We start from the raw sequence: 20,972 nt of genomic DNA, 5'->3' as shown, positions 1-20,972 counted from the left end.
TAACCATACTAAGTGTTGGCAAGGATGTGGTGGGAAGGGAACACTTACCCACTGCTCACAGAAGTATAAATTAGGACAACTATTTAAGAAAGCAGTCCGGCTTTACCTCCTATTGTTACAGTCCCACATACTACTACCCAGCAATTCCACACCTAGGTTCTTTGCCATAAGCGTATAGGTAAAATGTCAAAGATCTCTGCTTTAAAGTTAAACATGTCTGTATTTAATTCCCAAGTCCAACACAACCCAGGTGTTTAATTTTGTAAAATGTCCTTCTCTCCTCTGACCTTCACTAATGAGAAGTGAATAAACTAACTTTTTAAACACTCATTATAACACGTCAGACAGCAAGTTTAAAGACAAAGGCTAACTTCATGATAAAATTTCCGTACTGTTATTAATAATTACCACATACTGGTCTCCAGAAACAACAACAAAAACTGCAATCAGTCCATTTCACTTGAATATTTTCAAGTTTTTTTACCCAAGAAAAATTGCATTTCTAATTTGTCTCCTGGGTGAAAAGAATTTCAAGAACCATGTGGGTGGGGTTGGGAAGGAGTGACTGGTGATGGGATAAAGGCTTTTCATAGCCTCATGGAAAATCTTAGAAGACATTAGACATAAGCTACTTCTAAAAGTAAGCAAGCAGTTGATGAGATTGTATTTTGGATATCTTCCCAAGAATAAAAGTAATAAAGGCCACTGGGCCGCACACGGGCACCCAAGGAGTATTATGCTACACTTTCGTTTAAAAAAAAAAAACAAAACTCTCCCGCTACTGCATTGCACTAACGCTGATCCGATCCTATCTCTGGCAGAAGGCGGGGCTTACACTGAGACTTCCCGGCAGCCGCAGGTCACATGACATCCCATGTTGTTAACCACCCAGCTCGCATAGGGGTCAGCGTGAAGAGCTGAAGATTCCAACGCCCAAGGCCCAACCCAGCTGCAGACGCAGCTCCGCTAGAAACCTGGACTGCGGTACTCTCGGGAGGTGACCCCAGAGCTCCGAATACTCGACCCGCATCGCGCTGTCCTGCGCCCCATCCGGCCCGTCCCGGCTTGCCTCACCTGTCATCGAGACCCGTCACAGCGTGCAGGACCGAGCGCCTCCTCGCCCTCTGCCAGGCTCTGGGACCGCCGCCCGCAGGTCCGTCGGTCAAGGTGATGGGCAGCCAGCCCCGCAGCCCCATCTCCTACCCTGCAGACTGGTGCGGGCCGCAGCCCGGAGGACCTGGCCCTGGTAAGCGCCATCGAACGGAGGAACCCGAAGCTGAGGCGGTGCCCAGACTGGACAACGTGCCTGAGCCCCTGGCCAAGGGCGCGCTAACCTCCATGGTGGTCCTGCCCGCCGGCTGTGGCCTGCACCTGCCCCTGGACCACGTCGACGTGCTGCTGGAGCCCAAGCCCACGTCCGTGCTGCAAGTGTCTCTCGGAGATCACATCCTCATGCTGGTCCCCGAGGCCCTCCTGGGCTCGGGTGTGGAAGGCCCGTGGGTACAGGGCCTGGAACGGGCCGCTTTCCTGAGCGCTCCAGGGGAGTACATGGCCCTGGAGCCGGGATTTTTCTGCGCAGCTGTCCCAGAGATCGCCTGCCAAGAAGAGGCCAACAAGGAGGACACGGACGCCGAGTTCCTGCCGCCTGGGATGGATGCTGAAGCCAGCTACGTCACAGGGCTCCGCAGCCCCGCAGCAAGGGTGTCAGGCCCCAGCGCGCAGGACTTCCTCCCAGAGCTCTGGCCTCGGGCGCCCAACCCCAGTCCAGAGAGAGGCTCTCCTCACCACGACGACAACCTGTACTTGCACCTTCCGGAGCCCTTCCCCGACCCACCACTCCAACCTCTACCTCCCTCTCCTTGTCCGGGTCCTACGAGCGCCCCCAACGCCCTCTCATGGTCCTCTGCTCAAGGGCGGAAAATGCCTGATCCCGGAATGAACTGCCTCCCACAATTCCTTGCACCCAGCTTCCGGCACTTAGTGATCTACCTAGACTCACTTTGAGCCCATGCCACCGCTCAGAGATGCAGCATCTTCATTCATGGACAGTGGGCAGCTGCGCTTTTTATTTTGGTTTTGTTAGTTTTTGGGTTTTGTTGTGGTTTTTTTTTTTAAGCAAAATGCCTTGATCGATAGCAGCAAAAAGATTTTTTTACAAAAGTAGATTCTGGTAAGGACTTTTCACAAGGGTAGACCACATATAGCCAACCATGGATGTTTAGATCCCTTGCATGAGCTGTTTCTTCCACCTCTGTCACCTTCAGCCAACTCCATTTTTCTTGTTTCACCGCTACTCTTGCCTCAAACTCACCTCAACTTTTTTCCAGTTTATCCCCCTTTTCCATCACCTTCCCATGCATCTCTTCTTTCTCTCCATTCCAGGTTTTTTCCTTCCTTTTGTAATTGTAGTTTTACCTGTATGACCTCCGCAGTGTCCTCTGAAATGCTTCTGATTTTTTTTTAGCATGCACAATATTTATTAAGAAGAGCCTTGTGAAAGAGAAGCAAAGTAAACAGTAGTGGTCAGAGAGAGAAGACAAGGTACAGGAGGTTGAGCGACAGCCTCAGCCAACCTCACTGGGAGCTCTGGAGTTAGAATGGCTGGTCAGAGCTGTCCCAGGTTAGGTTGAAATAGCCCAATTCCCTCATCCATCAGTCTTTCGGTGTGAGAAACCAGAGAAGGGCCATGGCTCTGGGCAAGGCAGCTTTCCTCACTGTAGACAGGTTATAAAGGGGATAATAGCTGAAGCCAGTTATGGAAACAACTCTCACTGAAGAAGATTCTGGTTGGTGCATCACACTGTCCACCACAAGATACTGGTTCTTTTTATCTTGATATTCATCTCCATTTATTCTGGTCTTTAACTAGCAGTAAAGAAATTATAATTTTCTTCATATAGGTCTTGAATATTTAAATGAAGTCTGATCACCGACTTTCATTTTTCCTTTCTTCTTGCCCTAACACTTTTCCCCGGAGCTGGTCAGTCAAGATAAATGCACATTGAATAAATAAATGAATAAATGGCACAAATGTAATACACTGGACTTTTTGGAAATATTTCTAAAAATACAACGAAAAAATGAGTGAAAGCAATACTTAATGGAAGGAGGAAAGGGGAAGCTATGATTTTTTTCCTTAAAGAAACAGTTTGTACAATGCCATATTCCCCTGTACTTTAACAATCAAATGGCTAATTTTTAATTTCATGGCAGTCTAGGCTTTGCCTTGATTTCCCCATGGGGTGATAAGAAGAACTGCTACACGCGAGGACACACTCAGCTTCACATCATGGACATTCCAGCCTGTGGAATCTTACTTGCCCAACCAGGAATCAAACCCAGGCCCTCAGCAGTGCAGAGTCCTAATCACTGGACCACCAGGGAATTCCCTGGTCTAATTTATTACTGAGCCTTTTTACATGCTCATGAGCCCATCACCCAGACTTGGCAGCTGTTACTTCTTAGTACTATTTCTTTAAAGTCTTTTTTACTGTAAAGAAATTATTAAAGATAATGTAGTCATATCCTTTGATCCCCATTTCCTGCTGCCCATTCCCAGAGGATTCTCATAACATCATGAATTTGGGGGTTATCATTCTAGTCAATACATGAATGCTACATGTATGGAGATATAAATAATCAATGTTTATGTTGCTTTGTGAACAATTAAATTTTTATAACTGGCGTTATATTCTTCAGTTCACATTTTTCCTCAGTTATTTTTGAAATCATCACTTATAGATATATATATGGTTCATTTCTCCTAAAGGTTTTTGTTTCCATCATATGAATATACCATATTTTATTTGTTAATTTATTAATGGATATTTGCGTAGTTTTTAGTATTACAAACAAAACTGCAGTGAATATCACACTTGTCATCTTATGCAACTGAGGAAGAGTTCCTCTAGGAAGTATACTTAGAAGTTGTATTGACGGGTGGCATAATATATACATTTACAGTTTTCTTCATAGTGCCAATTGTTCTCTTGAGTGGTTGCAACAGTTTAAACAGCCTCTAGCAGTCTTTCACCAAACTTTAAACTGTTTGCCAGTGGTATCTCATTTTTTAAATTTGCAATTTCCTAGCTACTGGTAAGACAGTGCAATTTTTCACATGTAATGAGAATAATATTTTTTAAAGCAATTTCATTTGTATTTTCTCTTTTTTAACTGAAGTATAGTTGATTTACAATGCTGTGTTAATTTCTGCTGTACAGCAAAGTGATTCAATTATACATATATAGAGACTTCCCTGCTGGCACAGTGGTTAAGACTCCACGCTCCCAATGCAGGGGGCCCAGGTTCGATCCCTCGTCAGGGAACCAGATCCCACATGCATGCCACAACTAAGGAACCCATGTGCTGCAACTAAGGAGCCCACCTGCGGCAACTAAGACCCGGCGCAACCAAATAAATAATTTTTCTTAACTATACATATATATACCTTCTTTTTTTAATATTCTTTTCCATTATGGTTTATCATAGGATCTTGAATATAGTTCTCTGTGCTTTACAGTAGGACCTGTTGTTTATCCATTCTATATATAGAAGCTTACATCTGCTAACCCCAACCTCCCACTCCATCCCTCCCCCAACCCCTTCCCCCTTGGCAACCACCAGTCTGTTCTGTATGTCTGTGATTCTGTTTCTGTTTCACACTTAGGTTCATTTGTGTCATGTTTTAGATTCCTCATATAAGTGATATATGATATTTGTCTTTCTCTTTCTGACTTCACTTAGTAGATAATCTCTAGTTGCATCCATGTTGCTGCAAATGGCATTATTTCATTCCTTTTTATGGCTGAGTAATATTCCATTATATATATGTACCACATCTTCTTTATCCATTCATCAGATATATTTTCATACATTGTAAGTCTTACTGTCTTTCAACTTATCACCCATCAAGTCTGATGGCTTTAATCTTTTCGGCGGGGAGGACAGATACAACCCAGATTAAAGAGGTTAGCTTTCAGCCTGGAGTTATTAGGCAAGTGTCATGAGAATCAATTTTTCTCCAGACAGAAAAGTTACATTTAATTTCTTAAGCAACCTTTAAATATCAACAGCAATGTTTGGAAGACTGAACATAGAATTTTAATAGAAATCATCATGCAGAGAGGACTGAGGAGTCCTAACTGGATGAGAATGGAAAGAGGAAAAGGCCACTCTTACCCAAGAGTAGGATGTGGAAAATAAAAGAGGGACAGAATAGAGAATGTAAGCATTCATCACTCACATGTATCATGACTTTCAGCTTCTATGAGTAAAAATCCTTAGCATTAGCTGAAGCAAAGGCCAAGAAAAGGCAGGTTTTTTCCTTGCTTCCCATTTAAGAATCTGGGAAAAATAAGATGGAGGATGGTACTCAGATTGGCTAATCGCCACCTACCATGTTCCCAGCCACCATCCTAAGGAGAAACAAGGAAAGGAGGAGAGAATCCAAATGGGAAACATTTACAAAAAGGTGCCTGTGTTATCTGAAGATGAATGAGAACCAAAAATGTCTGAGATTCACTTATCTGGAAAGTTTACAGTGTACCTATTCCCCAACCCCCAACTCCAAATCCCCCATACCAATGGGGTGGAGGCTCAGGAGGAAGATGAAGTCAATTATATAAATGAAGAAGTTATACTTCCTTTATACAACTGAGTAGAAATCGGTTCATTGATATATTCATGTCTGCTTATTGTCAGTTTATATCCTTAACTCTTTTTTTCTATTAGACCTATGAGACTATTCTTTATTCATTTGAAAATTTTTATATATTCAAGCTACTAATCCTTTATGTTTTATAGCTTATAAATACTTTCTTCCAGTGTGCTGCTTGTTTTTTAACTTGTCTAATTGTACATGCCCTTATAATTCTCATACGGTGAAATTTCAGTCTTTTATGGTCTCTACTTTTTGGGTCAGTTTTAAAAATGTTTCCCAAGAAAGCTCAAAAAGATATTTCCTACACTCTCTGCTAATGGTTTAAATTTTTTTCCAATTTAGATACCTAATTTCTTAGGACTTCATTTTTGTATATATTTTGAAGTAGGGATGAAATTTTTTCATATCGAAAGACATTGCTGGGACTTCCCTGGTAGTCCAGTGGTAAAGAATCTGCCTTCCAATGCAGCAGACGCAGGTTCGATCCCTGGTCAGGGAACTAAGATCCCACATGCCACGGGGCAACTAAGCCCGTGTGCTGCAACTAGAAAGAAGTCCCTATACCACAACTAGTGAGAAGCCCACGTGCCCCATCGAAAAGATCCATCATGCCACAACAAAGATCCAGCATGCCACAACTAAGACCCAATACAGCCAGAAATAAAATAAATAAATATTAAAAATTTTTTAAAGATAATAAAAGCTGCTGTAATTGAAACAGTCATTCTTTAAAAAATAAATAAATAAAATAAAGATTCAATGCAATCTCTATCAAAATTCCAATGTCAACTTTCACAGAACAAGAACAAATAATTCTAAAATTTGTATGGAAATACAAAAGAAACTGGAAAGCTAAAACAATCTTGAAAAAGAAGAACACAGCTAGAAGTATGCTCCCTGATTTCAAACTATACTGCAAAGCAAACAGAAATCAAGACACTGTGGTACTAGCAAAAAACAGACGTGTAGATCAATAGAACAGAATAGAGAGCCCAGAAATGAATCCACACTTATACCGTCAGTTAATATACAATGAGGAAAAGACAGCCTCTTCAATAAATAGTGTTGAAGAAACAGGACAGCTACAGATTCAAACTGGACTACTTTCTCACACCATATACAATAATAAACTCAAAATTGATTAAAGACTTAGATGTAAGACCTGCCTGAAATCATAAAACTCCTGGAAGAAAACATAGGCAGTTTGCTCTTTGACATCATTCTTAGCAATATTTTTTGAATCTGTCTCCTCAGGCAAGGAAAACAAAAGCAAAAATAAGCAAATGTGACCGAATCAAACTAAAAAGCTTGTGCACAGCAAAGGAAACCATATACAAAATGATAATACAACCTACAGAGTGGGGGAAAATATTTGCAAGTCATGTATCTGATAAGGGGCTAATATCCAAAATATATAAAGAACTCATACAACTCAATAGCAAAAGATTGTTTTCAATTAAAAAATGAGCAGAGGGGCTTCCCTGGTGGCATAGTGGTTGAGAGTCCGCCTGCCGATGCAGGGGACACAGGTTCGTGCCCCGGTCCGGGAGGATCCCACATGCCATGGAGCGGCTGGGTCCGTGAGCCATGGCCACTGGGCCTGCGCGTCCGGAGCCTGTGCTCTCCAACGGGAGAGGCCACAACAGTGAGAGGCCTGCGTACCACAGGAAAAAAAAAAAAATGAGCAGAGGATCTGAAAAGACATTTTTGCAAAGAAGGCACACAGACGGCCAACAGGTGTGTGAAAAGGTGTTCAACATAAACTAGACATCAGGGAAATGCAAATCAAAACCACACACATCTGTCAGAATGGCTATAATCAGAAAGACAACAAATAACAATTGTTGGTGAAGATGTGGAGTAAAGAGAACCTTCTTGCATGGTGGGAATGTAAATTGGTGCAGCCGGTGTGGAAAACAGTATGGGGTTCCTCAAAAACTTAAAAACAGAACTATCATATGATCCAGCAATTCCACTTCTGGGTATTTATCCAAAGGAAATAAAAACATTAACTCAAAAAGATATATGCACCCCATGTTCATTGCAACGTTATTCAGAATAGGCAAAATATTACAACAACCTTAATGTCTGTCAATAATGAATGGATAGTGCAAGAGGGTTCCCTTTTCTCCACACCCTCTCCAGCATTTATTGTTTCTAGATTTTTTGATGATGGCCATTCTGACCGGTGTGAGATGATATCTCATTGTAGTTTTGATTTGCATTTCTCTAATGATTAATGATGTTGAGCATTCTTTCATGGGTTTGTTGGCAATCTGTATATCTTCTTTGGAGAAATGTCTATTTAGGTCTTCTGCCCATTTTTGGATTGGGTTGTTTGTTTTTTTGTTATTGAGCTGCATGAGCTGCTTGTAAATTTTGGAGATTAATCGTTTGTCAGTTGCTTCATTTGCAAATATTTTCTCCCATTCTGAGGGTTGTCTTTTGGTCTGCTTTATGATTTCCTTTGCTGTGCAAAAGCTTTTAAGTTTCATTAGGTCCCAATTGTTTATTTTTGTTTTTATTTCCATTTCTCTAGGAGGTGGGTCAAAAAGGATCCTGCTGTGATTTATGTCATACAGTGTTCTGCCTATGTTTTCCTCTAAGAGTTTGATAGTGTCTGGCCTTATATTTAGGTCTTTAATCCATTTTGAGTTTATTTTTGTGTATGGTGTTAGGGAGTGTTCTAATTTCATACTTTTACATGTATCTGTCCAGTTTTCCCCGCACCACTTATTGAAGAGGATGTCTTTTCTCCACTGTATGTATATTCTTGCCTCCTTTATCAAAGATAAGGTGACCATATGTACATGGGTTTATCTCTGGGCTTTAGTGGCAATGTAAATTGATACAGCCACTATGGAGAACAGTATGGAGGTTCCTTAAAAAACTGAAAATAAAACTACCATATGACCCAGCAATCCCACTACTGGACAAATACCCTGAGAAAACCATAATTCAAAAAGAATCATGTACCAAAATGTTCATTGCAGCTCTATTTACAATAGCCAGGACATGGAAGCAACCTAAGTGTCCATCATTGGATGAATGGATAAAGAAGATGTGGCACATATATACAATGGAATATTACTCAGCCATAAAAAGAAACGAAATTGAGATATCTGTAGTGAGGTGGATGGACCTAGAGTCTGTCATACAGAGTGAAGTAAGTCAGAAAGAGAAAAACAAATACCATATGCTAACACATATATATGGAATCTAAGGAAAAAAATGTTATGAAGAACCTAGGGGTAAGACGGGAATAAAGACACAGACCTACTAGAGAATGGACTTGAGGATATGGGGAGGGGGAAGGGTAAGCTGTGACAAAGTGAGAGAGTGACATGGACATATATACACTACCAAACATAAAATAGATAGCTAGTGGGAAGCAGCCACATAGCACAGGGAGCTCAGCTCAATGGTTTGTGACCACCTAGAGGGGTGGGATAGGGAGGGTGGGAGGGAGGGAGATGCAAGAGGGAAGAGATATGGGAACATATGTATATGTATAACTGATTCACTTTGTTACAAAGCAGAAACTAACACACCATTGTAAAGCAATTATACTCCAATAAAGATGTTTTTAAAAAAGGTAAAAATTCAAAAAAAATAAGGAATGGATAAATAAAATGTGATATAATGACGCAAACAGATGGAAGGATATACCATGTTTTGGATTGGAAGAATCAATGTTGTCAAGATGACTATACCACAGAAGACAATCTACAGTCAATGCAATCTCTATCAAATTACCAATGGCATTTTTCACAGAACTAGAACAAAAAAAGTTTTAATTTGTATGGAAACACAAAAGACCCCAAATAGCCAAGGCAATCTGGAGAAAGAAAAATGAAGCTGGAGGAATCACACTACCTGACTTCAGACTACATTACAAAGCTATAGTAATCAAAACAGTATGGTACTGGCACAAAAACAGAAATATAAATCAATGGAGCAGGATAGAAAGCCCAGAAATAAACCTATGCATCTATGGTCAACTAGTCTATGACAAAGAAGGCAAGAACATACAATGGAGAAAAGAGCCTCTTCAACAAGTGGTGCTGGGAAAACTGAACAGTACATGCAAAAGAATGAAATTAGAACACTGTCTAACACCATGCACAAAAACTCAAAATGGATTAAAGACCTAAATGTAAAACTAGATACTATAAAATTCCTAGAAGAAAACATAGGCAGAACACTCTTTGACATAAATCATAGTAATATCTTTTTGGATCCGTCTCCTAGAGTAATAGAAATAAGAACAAAAATAAACAAATGGGACCTAATTAAACTTAAAAGCTTTTGCACAGCAAAGGAAACCATAAACAAAATGATAAGAGAACCTACAGAATGGGAGAAAATATTTGCAAATGAAGCGACCAACAAGGGGTTAATCTCCAAAATATACAAACAGCTCAACATCAAAAAACAAACAGCCCAATCAAAAAATGGGCAGCAGGAGTCCACCCAAACAGTGGTGTAGAGGTGACGGGACGCCTGGATTCCTCAGTTTCCTTCCTTTTCCATTCCTGGGCTGGAGGAAATACCTGAACATATGGAATCCCAATGCCGGGCAGCCAGGGCCATATCCACACACCCCCAACGTCGGGTACCCTGGAGGTTGCAATCCTGCCCATCCACCACCTGCCACCCCTACCTTTCCTCCAGGCCCCTTTCCCACTCCCCCAGGAGCACCCCAGGGGAATCCAGCCTTTCCCCCTGGTGGGCCCTGTCATCCTGTGCCACAACCAGGGTATCCAGGATGCCAACCCTCAGGTCCCTATCCCCCTCCATACCCACCACCTGCCCCTGGTATGTGTCCTGTGAATACATTGGCTCCTGGCATGGTTGGACCAGGAAGGGTGATTGACAAGAAGATGCAAAAGAAAATGAAAAAAGCTCATAAAAAGAAGCAGAAACACCACACACATGGCAAGTATTCCTCCTCCTCCTCCTGCTCTTCCAGCAGTGACTCTGACTGAATACAAGGCCTGGACCCTTCCCTCAAGTCTCTCCAGTTCTGCTCTCCCATCAAGCTTCAGATGCCATCTTGTACTGGGGGAAATTAGCCCTTGTGTCCCTCCCCCCACCACCCCTGCAATCTAAGCCTCACTCTGCTGTGAAAAGAATTGCCATGGGCTAGCAAAGGCCGTCCTCCCACTGCTTGGATAGAAGTTTTAGCTGGTGAATTTTGCAGGAGAACTATTTTTTGAAGATGGTGAGATTTGAGCTAAATGCTGAAGACAAGTCTAAGATCTGTAAAATGTGATTTTTTTTACTTTCTTTTGTAATACTCATGATTGGGGAGATGCTGTGTAAATTTAATTATGGAAAGGAGAAGACAACCTGTACCTTTCTTGTAATTGTGGCATGCTTGGGTGATTTAGTGGCAAATAAACATTTCCCAGCAGGCCTTTTATTGATTGCACTCACTGCAAGGCTGCTGGGAAGTGGAGTCCATTTGTCTGATGAGCTCTGACTGCCATTTTGGAAACTGATCTCTACCCCTTAGCTCAGTATGCTATCTCAGGTCCTCCTCTCACTCTCCAACTCTCAGTCCAAATAAACCTGTTTCTCCTGGTCTCTGTTCAAAAAAAAAAAGGGCAGCAGATCTAAATACACACTTCTCAGGGCTTCCCTGGTGGCGCAGTGGTTGAGAGTCCACCTGCCGATGCAGAGGACACGGGTTCGTGCCCCGGTCCAGGAAGATCCCACATGCCGCGGAGCGGCTGGGCCCGTGAGCCATGGCCACTGAGCCTGCGCGTCCGGAGCCTGTGCTCCACAACGGGAGAGGCCACAACAGTGAGAGGCTTACGTACCGCAAAAAAAAAAAAAAAAAAAAGCTAAATACACACTTCTCCACAAAAGACATACAGATGGCCAAAGGCACACGAAGAGATGCTCAACATCACTAATTATTAGAGAAATGCAAATGAAAACTACGAGGTGTCACCTCACACCAGTCAGAATGGCCATCATCAAAAAGTTTACAAATAATAAATGCTGGCGAGAGCATGGAGAAAAAGGAACCCTTATACACTGTTGGTGAGAATGTAAAATGGTACAGCCACCATGGAGAAAAGTATGGAGGTTCCTTTAAAAACTAAAAATAGAGCTACCATATGCTCCTGCAATCCCACTCCTGGGCATATATCCAGAGAAAACCATAATTCGAAAAAATACATGCACCCCAATGTTCATAGCAGCGCTATTTACAAAAGCGAAGACATGGATGCAACCTAAATGTCCATCAACAGATGAATGGATAAGGAAGATGTGGTACCTGTATACAATGGAATATTACTCAGCCAACAAAAAGAATGAAATAATGCCATTTGTAGCAACACAGATTATCATACTAAGTGAAGTAAGCCAGACAAAGACAAATATCATATGATATCGCTTATATGTGGAATCTAAAAAAAATGATACATTGGGAATTCCCTGGCAGTCCAGTGGTCAGGACTTGACACTTTCACTGCCATGGCCCAGGTTCAATCCCTGGTCAGGGAACTAAGATCCTGCAAGCCACACAGCACAGCCAAAAAAATAAAAGTAAATTTAATTTAATTAATTTTAAAATGATACAAATGATGGGGATTCCCTGGTCATCCAGTGGTTAGGACTCTGTGCTTCCACTGCAGGGGGCAGGGGTTTGATCCCTGGTCAGGGAACTAAGATCCCACGAGCCATGCAGCATGGCCAAAAAAAATACTCCCGGGCTTCCCTGGTGGTGCAGTGGTTGAGAGTCCGCCTGGCGATGCAGGGGACACGGGTTTGTGCCCCGGTCCAGGAAGATCCCACATGCCGCGGAGCGGCTGGGCCCGTGAGCCATGGCCGCTGAGCCTGCGCGTCCGGAGCCTGTGCTCCGCAACAGGAGAGGCCACAACAGTGAGAGGCCCGCTTAACGCAAAAAAAAAAAAAAAAAAAAATACTCCCAATAATGAACTTATTTACAAAATAGAAAGAGACGCAGAGACGCACAGATGTTGAAAACAAATTTATGGTTATCAAAGGGGAAAGGGGGTGGGAGGAGGGATAAATTGGGAGTCTGGAATTAACAGATACAATCTACTATATATAAAATAGATAACCAACAAAGACCTACCTACTGTATAGCACAGGGAACTATACTCAGTATTTTGTAATAACCTATAAGGGAAAAGAATCTGAAAAGGAATACACACACACACAGACACACACACACACACACACAAACTAAATCACTGTGCTGTACACCTGAAATTAACACTATATTGTAAATCAACTATACTTCAATTTAAAAAAAAAAGAAAGGGCTTCCCTGGTGGCGCAGTGGTTGAGTCCTCCTGCCAATGTAGGGGACACGGGTTCGCGCCCTGGTCCGGGAGGATCCCTCATGCCGCGGAGCGGCTAGGCCCATGAGTCGTGGCCGCTGAGCCTGCGCGTCCGGAGCCTGTGCTCCGCAATGGGAGAGGCCACAACAGTGAGAGGCCCGCGTACCCCAAAAAAAAAAAAAAAAAAGAAAATGTGATATATACACACATATATAAGGAATATTATTCAGCCATTTAAAAAAGGAAGAAATTCTTCCATTTGTGACACGGATGGACTTTGAGGGCATTATGCTAATTGAAATAAGTCAGAGAAAGACAAATACTGTATGATCTTACTTATATGCAGAATCTAAGGAAAAGTCAAGAAACTCATAGATACACATAACAGGTTGGTGGTTGCCAGAGGCAGGCAAGAGGGGAAGGGTTTTTGGTAAAGGACATCAAAAGGTACAAATTTCTAGTTATATACTAAATAAGTCCTGGGGATGTGGTGCACAGCATGGTGACTATTAACAATACTGTATTATATACTTGAAAGTTGCTAAGAAGTAGATCTTAAAAGTTCTCAGCACAAGAAAAAATATGTGTAACTCTGTGTGGTGATGGATGTTAACTAGACTTACTGTGGTGATCATTTTGCAGTATAGATAGATAGATATAATTATGTTGCACACAGACACAGAAAAGGATAGGAAATGAACAATGGAAAGTATTTGTTTTATTTATATTTTTTCTTCCAGTTTTATTGAGATATAATGACATACAGCACTGCATAAATCTAAGGTATACAGCATGATCTGACTTACATACATCATGAAATGATTAGCACAGTAGGTTTAGTGAACATCCATCATCTCATGAACAAAATTAGAGAAAAAGAAAAAACATTTTTTGTTGTGATGAGAACTCAAAATTTCCTCTCTTAACAACGTTCACATATAACACACAGCAGTGTTCATTATATTCATCATGTTGCACATTACATTTCTAGTACTGATTTGTCTTACAACTGAAAGTTTGTACCTTTTGACCACCTTCATCCAAATCCCCCTCCTTACACCCCTTACCTCTGGTAACCACAAATCTGATCTTTTTCTATGAGTTTGTTTGTTTGTTTTTGAAGTATTATTGATCTACAACACTATGTTAGCTCCTGGTGCACAAAACAGTGATTGGATATTTCCATACTTTTCAAAATGATCACCATGTTAAGTCTAGTTACCACCTGTCACCATACAAAGATATTCCATTATTATTGACTATATTCTGCACACTGCACATTTCATCCCCGTGACTCATTTATTTTTTAACTGGAAGTTTGTACCTCTTAATTTCCCTCACCCATTTCACGCATCTCCCACCATCCTTCCCTCTAACAACCACCTCTTTGTTCTCTGTATCTATGACTCTGCTTTGTTACTCTTATTTGATTTTTGATTCTACACATAAGTGAGATCATACAATATTTGTCTTTCTCTTATTTCACTTAGCAAAATACCCACTAGGTCTATCCATGTTGTAGCAAACGACAAGATTTAATTCTTTTTATGGCTGAGTAATACATATATCACCTCTTTTTCAATTCATCTATTGATGGACACTTAGGTTGTTTCCATATCTTGGCTATTGTGAATAATGCTGCAATGAATATATGGGTGCATATATCTTTTCAAATTAGCATTTATATTTACTTCAGAAAAAAACCAGAAGTGAAATTGCTGGATCATATGACAGTTCCATTTTTAATTTTTTGAGGAACTGCCATACTCTTTTCCATGGTAGATGCACCAAGTTTCATTCCCACCAACAGTGCATGAAGATTCCCTTTACTCCATATCCTCACCATTGATCTTCATGTCTGTTTTTATGCCAGTACCACACTGTTTTGATTACTGTTGCTTTGTGGTATAGTTTGAAATCAGGGCGTGTGATACCTCCAGCTTTGCTCTTCTTTTTCAAGATTGTTTTGGCTTTTCAGGGTCTTTTGTGTTACCATACAAATTTTAGAATTATTTGTTCTAGTTCTGTTTAAATTGCCATGGGTATGATGATAAAGATTGCATTAAATCTGTAGATTGCCTTGGCTAGTACGGACATTTTAACAACATTAATTCTTCTAATCCATGACATATTATATCTTTCCATTTGTTTGTGTCATCTTCAATTTCTTTCATCAGTGTCTCATAGTTTTTTCTGAGTACAACTCTTTCACCTCCTTGATTAGATTTATTCTTAGGTATTTTTTGATGTAATTGTAAATGGGATACTTTTAATTTCTCTTTCTGATAGTTCATTGTTAGTGTACAGAAATGCAACAGATTTCTTTTTTTAATTTATTTTATTGAAGTATGGTTGACTTACAATGTTTTGTTAACTTCTGCTGTACAGCACAGTGATTCAGTTATACACATATATACACTCTTTTTCATATTCTTTTCCACTATAGTTTATCACAGGATACTGAATATAGTTCTCTGTGCTATACAGTAGGACCTTGTTGTTTATCCATTCTATATATAAAATTTGAAATGCAACAGATTTCTGTATATTAATTTTGTATCCTACAATTTTAATGAATTCATTTATTAGTTTTAATAGTTTTTTGCTGGCACCTTTAGAATTCTCTATATGCTGTGTCATGTCATCTGCAAACAGTGACAGTTCTACTTCTTCCTTTCCTACTTGGATTCCTTTTATTTCTTTTTCTTGTCTGATTGCTGTGGCTAGGACTTCCAATACTATGTTGAATAGAAGTGGCAAGAGTGGGCATCCTTGTCTTATTCCTGATCTTAGAGGAAATGCTTTCAGATTTTCACAGTTGAGTATGATTTTGGCTGTTGGTTTGCCATATGGCCTTTATTGTGTTGAGGTGTGTTGCCTCCATACCCACATTGTTAAGAATTTTTATCATAAATGAATGTTGGATTTTGTCAAAGCCTTTTTATACATCTATTAAGATGATCATATGGTTTTTATCCTTCAATTTCTTAATGGGGTGTATCACATTGATGATTTGCGGATGTTGAACCATCCTTGTTTCCCTTGGATAATTCCCACTTGATCATGGTATACAATTCTTTTAAAGTATGGTTGAATTTGGTTTGCTAATTCTTTGCTAAGGATTTCTGCATCTATGTTCATCAGGGATATTGGCCTACAATTTTCCTTTTTTTTTTTTTCTTTGTAGTGTCTTTGTCTGGTTTTGGTATCAGGGTAATATTAACTGGTCTCATAGAATGAGTTGAGAAGTGGTCCTTTCCTTTTCAATTTTTTGGAATAGTTTGAAAAGGATGAGCATTTAATTCTCCTTTAAATGTTTGGCAGAATTCACCAGTGAAGCCATCTAACCCTGGACTTTTGTTTGTTGGGAGTTTTTTTTTTCTTTTATTACTAATTTAATTTCATTACTGATAATTGGTCCATTCATATTTTCCGTTTCTTCCTGATTCAGTCTTGGGAGATTGTACATTTCTAGGAATGTATCTGTTTCTTCTTGGTTGTCCATTTTATTGGCATATAATTATTCACAGTAATCTCTTATGATACTTTGTATTTCTATGGTGTCAACTGTATCTTCTCCTTTTTCATTTCCGATTTTATTTGGGCCCTCTCTCCTTTTTTTTTTTTGGCGGTATGCGGGCCTCTCACTGTTGTGGCCTCTCCCGTTGTGCAGCACAGGCTCTGGACGCGCAGGCTCAGTGGCCATGGCTCACGGGCCCAGCCGCTCTGCAGCATGTGGGATCTTCCCGGACCGGGGCACGAACCCGTGTCCCCTGCATCGGCAGGCGGACTCTCAACCACTGCACCACCAGGGAAGCCCTCTCTTCTTTTCTTGATGTGTCCAGCTATAGGTTTATCAATTTTGTTTATCTCTCCTACTGTATTATTTCTTTTCTTCTACTACCTTTGGGTTTTGTTTGTTCTTCTTTTCCTAGTTCCTCTAGGTGTGAGGTTGGGTTATTATTTGAGAGTTTTCCTGTTCCCTGAGGTAGGCTTGTATCACTAGAAACTTCCCTATTAGAACTGCTTTTGCTGTGTCCCACAGATTTTGCTGGGGTTTTTTAAAATATTTATTTATCTGGCTGCACCAGGTCTTAGTTGCAGCACGCAGGATCTTCATTGTGGCATGTGGGATCTTTAGTTGCGGCATGCGGGATCTAGTTCCCTGACCAGGGATCGAACCTGGGCCCCCTGCATTCGGAGCAGAGTCTTAACCACTGGACAACCAGGGAAGTCCCTGTGTCCCATAGATCTTGGAGCCTTGTGTTTCCATTTTCGTCTTTTCATTTGTCTCCAGATAGTTTTTTATTTCCTCTTTGATGTTTTACTTTTTAATCCAACAATGTTAACCCTTTGGGGGGGGGAATTTGTTTCTCTCCATGTTAAATCACAATCTAAAAATAGTTCTTTTGTAGGGGGGGGAAGGGGGTGGGATGAATTGGGAGATTGGGACTGACATATACATGCCACTGGGTACGACACAGATTAACTAGTGAGGATCTGCTGTATAGCATGGGGAACTCTACTCAGTGCTCTGTGGTGACCTGGATGCGAGGAAAATCCAAAAGGAGGGGATGTGTGTATACATATGGCTGATTCACTTTGCTGTGCAGCAGGAGCTAGCACAACATTGTAAAGCAAGTGTACCCCATTAAAAAAGTAAATTTAAAAAAAATAGTTTTTGAAACACCAGATTATGATTTAGTTTCTTCACTCCATTGGTGAATATATAATGTAGTTTGAAGGTACTGCATCCATTTGTACTAGTTGTTGAGAAAGAAAAACAGAATTTTCAAATTTGTTCTTTTAAAAAAGGATTATTTTCTGACTTGTTTTCCCTTGGTCAGAGTGACAGAGCAGCAAGGATGATGGGATTGGGCAGAGGCAGGAAATGGAGATCTTGTAGGACAGGAGAACCACGCTATGGAGAAGCTGACAATCAGGACCACAGTAGCACACTGGTCAATGTTAACAGTGAAGAAAGAAAATTGTGCTGGATGGACAATCCTGTTGGGACTTGTAGTTCTGACGTCAGTCCTAAGTACCTTCTCCTCAAAACTCTATGTACCAAGAACTTACAGTACTTTGTTTCCACAAAGAATGCTTTCTAAGCATGACAATTACAAACACACATACACACACACACACACACACACACCACTGTTAAAATACTATATTTTTATAAGGACTCAATAATCCATTTTATGGCTTTCTTCAAATTAGTCTTTAAAATCTCATTTTAAAATGTGTGAAAATAGAGCATACAACAAAGTTAAAAGGAATATAACTCTTTTAAATAGCTGTTCCCTTTACCTTACTTACTTTTGTTTTTCTTTAAGGATAATTTGCTTCAGGGAGGACGAAGTATAGGTTCTTCTGATGAAATGCAAGAAGATGGGAATAGGAATGCAAAGCAAGGTTTCTATTTTTTACATTTTTATTGGAGTATAGTTGCTTTACAATAGTGTGTTAGTTTCTACTGTAGAGCAAAGTCAGTCAGCTATATGTATACATATATCCCCTATTTTTGGATTTCCTTCCCATTTAGGTCACCACAGAGCATTGAGTAGAGTTCCCTGCAAGGTTGCTGTAAGTTTTCTGTCGTAAAATCTTTTCACTATCTTCTTATCAAGCACATAGTCTTAGAGGAATGTGGTAAGCTTCACAAAAAGTTCACTGTTTCAGGAAGCAAACTCCATTTTGTAGGAAGGATGTAAAAAAAAAAAAAGGCAGCTTTAGAGAATTATAATTCAGTCAAGGAAAAAAATAAAGGGTATTTTATGTTATGTGAACTATATTTCAGTAAAGCTATTTTTTAATGTAAATTGTATCATCTCATTCTCCAGCTTACAAATAATAGTTTCTCAGTGTTTAGAATAAAAATCAAATTCCTTACCAAAAAAAAAAAAAAGAGGAGGAGGGGAGAAAAGATGAATCCACAAACTCAGATTCTAGTCCAAGCTGCTCAACTAACAGATTGTCACTCAAGGTCTCTGTGCCTCAGTTTCCCCTGCTCTAAGGGACATTTTATGGGTATGTGCTTCCCTGGATGGGTTCATCAGCTAGTGGGTGTGTGCGTTCAGAGAATACAGCCAGGGAGTCATTTGTCACTCTGTTCCCCCGACACCTGGCTCTAACATGAACTCTGTTCTGAGCTGGGTTCCTTTTAAATCCACTCATCAAGCTGAGACTGTCATGGGCTCAAAGCCCTGCAAGCTAAGCCTGCGTGGAAATCACTGAAAACACACCCAGGACCCAATGACTGAACCATCAGTCCTTGTCATGCTCATCAGAAAGGGCCTTTGGGCATTTCCTGGAGTTTTCTTCCTTTTCCCATCAAACTGGCAAAGACTCCAGGAGATTACTGCTTATTAACCTGTGGTCCACTAATTCCACTCCCATCCTTCCACCAACCTATCCATCAAAATCAGGTAGGAGGAAGAAGACTCACTTTCCCAGAGGCCTTGTCAAAGGCCTGGTCCACCTGCCTCTCCTTTCCCTCCCTACAGACCTCTGGACACAGCATTCCAGAAGCTACCATGCCTTCCCTGACCACTGACCATGACTATCTGGGTCAGGATTGAACAGAGAACTGCAATAGCAGCCACTGACGATAGGCACTTGCTATATAACAGGGACTTCTCAAACATGATCTCATTCAAGCTATTAGCCCTATCGTTATCCTCACGTTGCAGATGAGAAAACTGGGTTTCACAGATTGTTAAAATCAGGTGACCAAAGTCTTACAGCTCTTAACAGTGAACTTCACTGTCTCAGGCGAAGTCTAGAAGGACAGCAGCCCAGAGGGACCCTCCCTGGAGACAGTCCCATGAGGATCCCAGGATACATACTTGCCAGGATCCTCTGCCCAAAGCAGGAAGGCACTGAGACTCCTGCAAATCCCTCCCTGGAGAGCATCAGGCAGTGATGAGGGGCAGTGAAGGGCAGCACTCAGAGGAGAGAACTGGTGTACACTTTGCAGAAAGCTTTTATGGCTGGGAAGGAGTAAGTCATAGGCACACAGACTCTGAAACAATACAAGAAACTAGCCATCATGTTTCCTTGAGCTGCATGACTCTGTGCAAATCCATCCCCCTCTACGGACCTCACTATCCCCATATGTCAAATGGGCAGGTGTCAGACTAGATCTCCAAGGGCCCTCCCAGCTCTATCCCTTGAGGCTGAAGCTAGGAAACATCCATGACACGCCAGAGTAGAGGGTGAAGAATGCATGGGAAAGAGCAAAAGGGGTAGAAGTGGAAAGAAAAGCAATGCCTCCTGACAAACTCCTTCTCAGCCTGACTCTCCCAGGAAGCCTTCCCCAAACCCCACCCCCGTGGCCTTCTTCCAGACTCCCCTTTAGCCCTCAGCCTGGACCTAAAGCAAGGCCCGGCCCTGGCTGAGGGCAGGTTGGCGAACTGAAGAAGCAAACTCCTGAGAGAGAGAACATGTGAACAAGGTGAGCCATCTCCCCTGTGGGGCCAGCAGGTGCAGGAAAGCCCCGCAGAACTGAGCTGACATGGGATGTGAACCAAAGACGTGTGAGTACATCAGAGAGTGAGCTGGTGAAAGAAGGACCAAGACTGGGCAGCTGCCTCCCCAGAAGGGGACTTGGGAAGGGACGGACCAGCTGGCTGGTTCTGAGCATGATACCAGGGACTGAGGCCCAGAGGCAGTTTGCAGAAATGGAGTTTTAAACACATGCTAAACGCCTCTGGGGCCTGAGTCAGGAGCTCAGTTTTGGAGGGAGGCATGAAGAAGGTGAAAAGCCAAAGCGAGTGGAGGAATTCGTGAAGACACTCCTCGATTCCCCAGCTCTGCACCTTGGTAATAACTCCGCCCATCCTCCAACGGTCAGCCTCCTAGCCTCTGACTGCCCGCACAGACCACATTCTCCCATTAAAAACTCCCAAGCCCGCAACGTGGCCCCTCGCCTTCCTTCCATCACAACTTTGCCTAAATGACTATTCAGCATCTGACTGATCTCTCCA

The 20,972-nt window shown here is 41.4% G+C and overlaps 2 protein-coding genes across 2 annotated transcripts; both read left to right on the top strand.

Annotated features, from left to right (window-relative positions):
- Nucleotides 1–1,170: 1,170 nt before the first annotated feature.
- LOC116753208 (proline-rich protein 23C-like) lies at nt 1,171–2,004 on the top strand. Its single transcript, XM_032630751.1, has one exon. It carries the CDS (start codon nt 1,171–1,173, stop codon nt 2,002–2,004), a length of 834 nt encoding a protein of 277 aa, XP_032486642.1.
- Nucleotides 2,005–10,113: 8,109 nt separating this feature from the next.
- LOC116753207 (proline-rich protein 13-like) lies at nt 10,114–10,772 on the top strand. The gene has a single exon (XM_032630750.1). The coding sequence runs from the start codon at nt 10,114–10,116 to the stop codon at nt 10,645–10,647; it is 534 nt and encodes a 177-aa protein (XP_032486641.1). The 3' UTR covers nt 10,648–10,772.
- The last annotated feature ends 10,200 nt before the right edge of the window (nt 10,773–20,972 follow it).

This window comes from Phocoena sinus, chromosome 4 (assembly GCF_008692025.1).
Source record: "Phocoena sinus isolate mPhoSin1 chromosome 4, mPhoSin1.pri, whole genome shotgun sequence".
NCBI lineage: Eukaryota > Metazoa > Chordata > Mammalia > Artiodactyla > Phocoenidae > Phocoena > Phocoena sinus.
Note: the sequence above shows the minus strand (reverse complement) of the source record. Positions and strands in the feature narration are given on the sequence as shown.

Excerpts from the sequence above, each read along its gene's own strand:
- LOC116753208 (XM_032630751.1), top strand. The coding sequence starts at position 1,171 with ATGGGCAGCCAGCCCCGCAGCCCCATCTCCTACCCTGCAGACTGGTGC.
- LOC116753207 (XM_032630750.1), top strand. The coding sequence starts at position 10,114 with ATGGGCAGCAGGAGTCCACCCAAACAGTGGTGTAGAGGTGACGGGACG.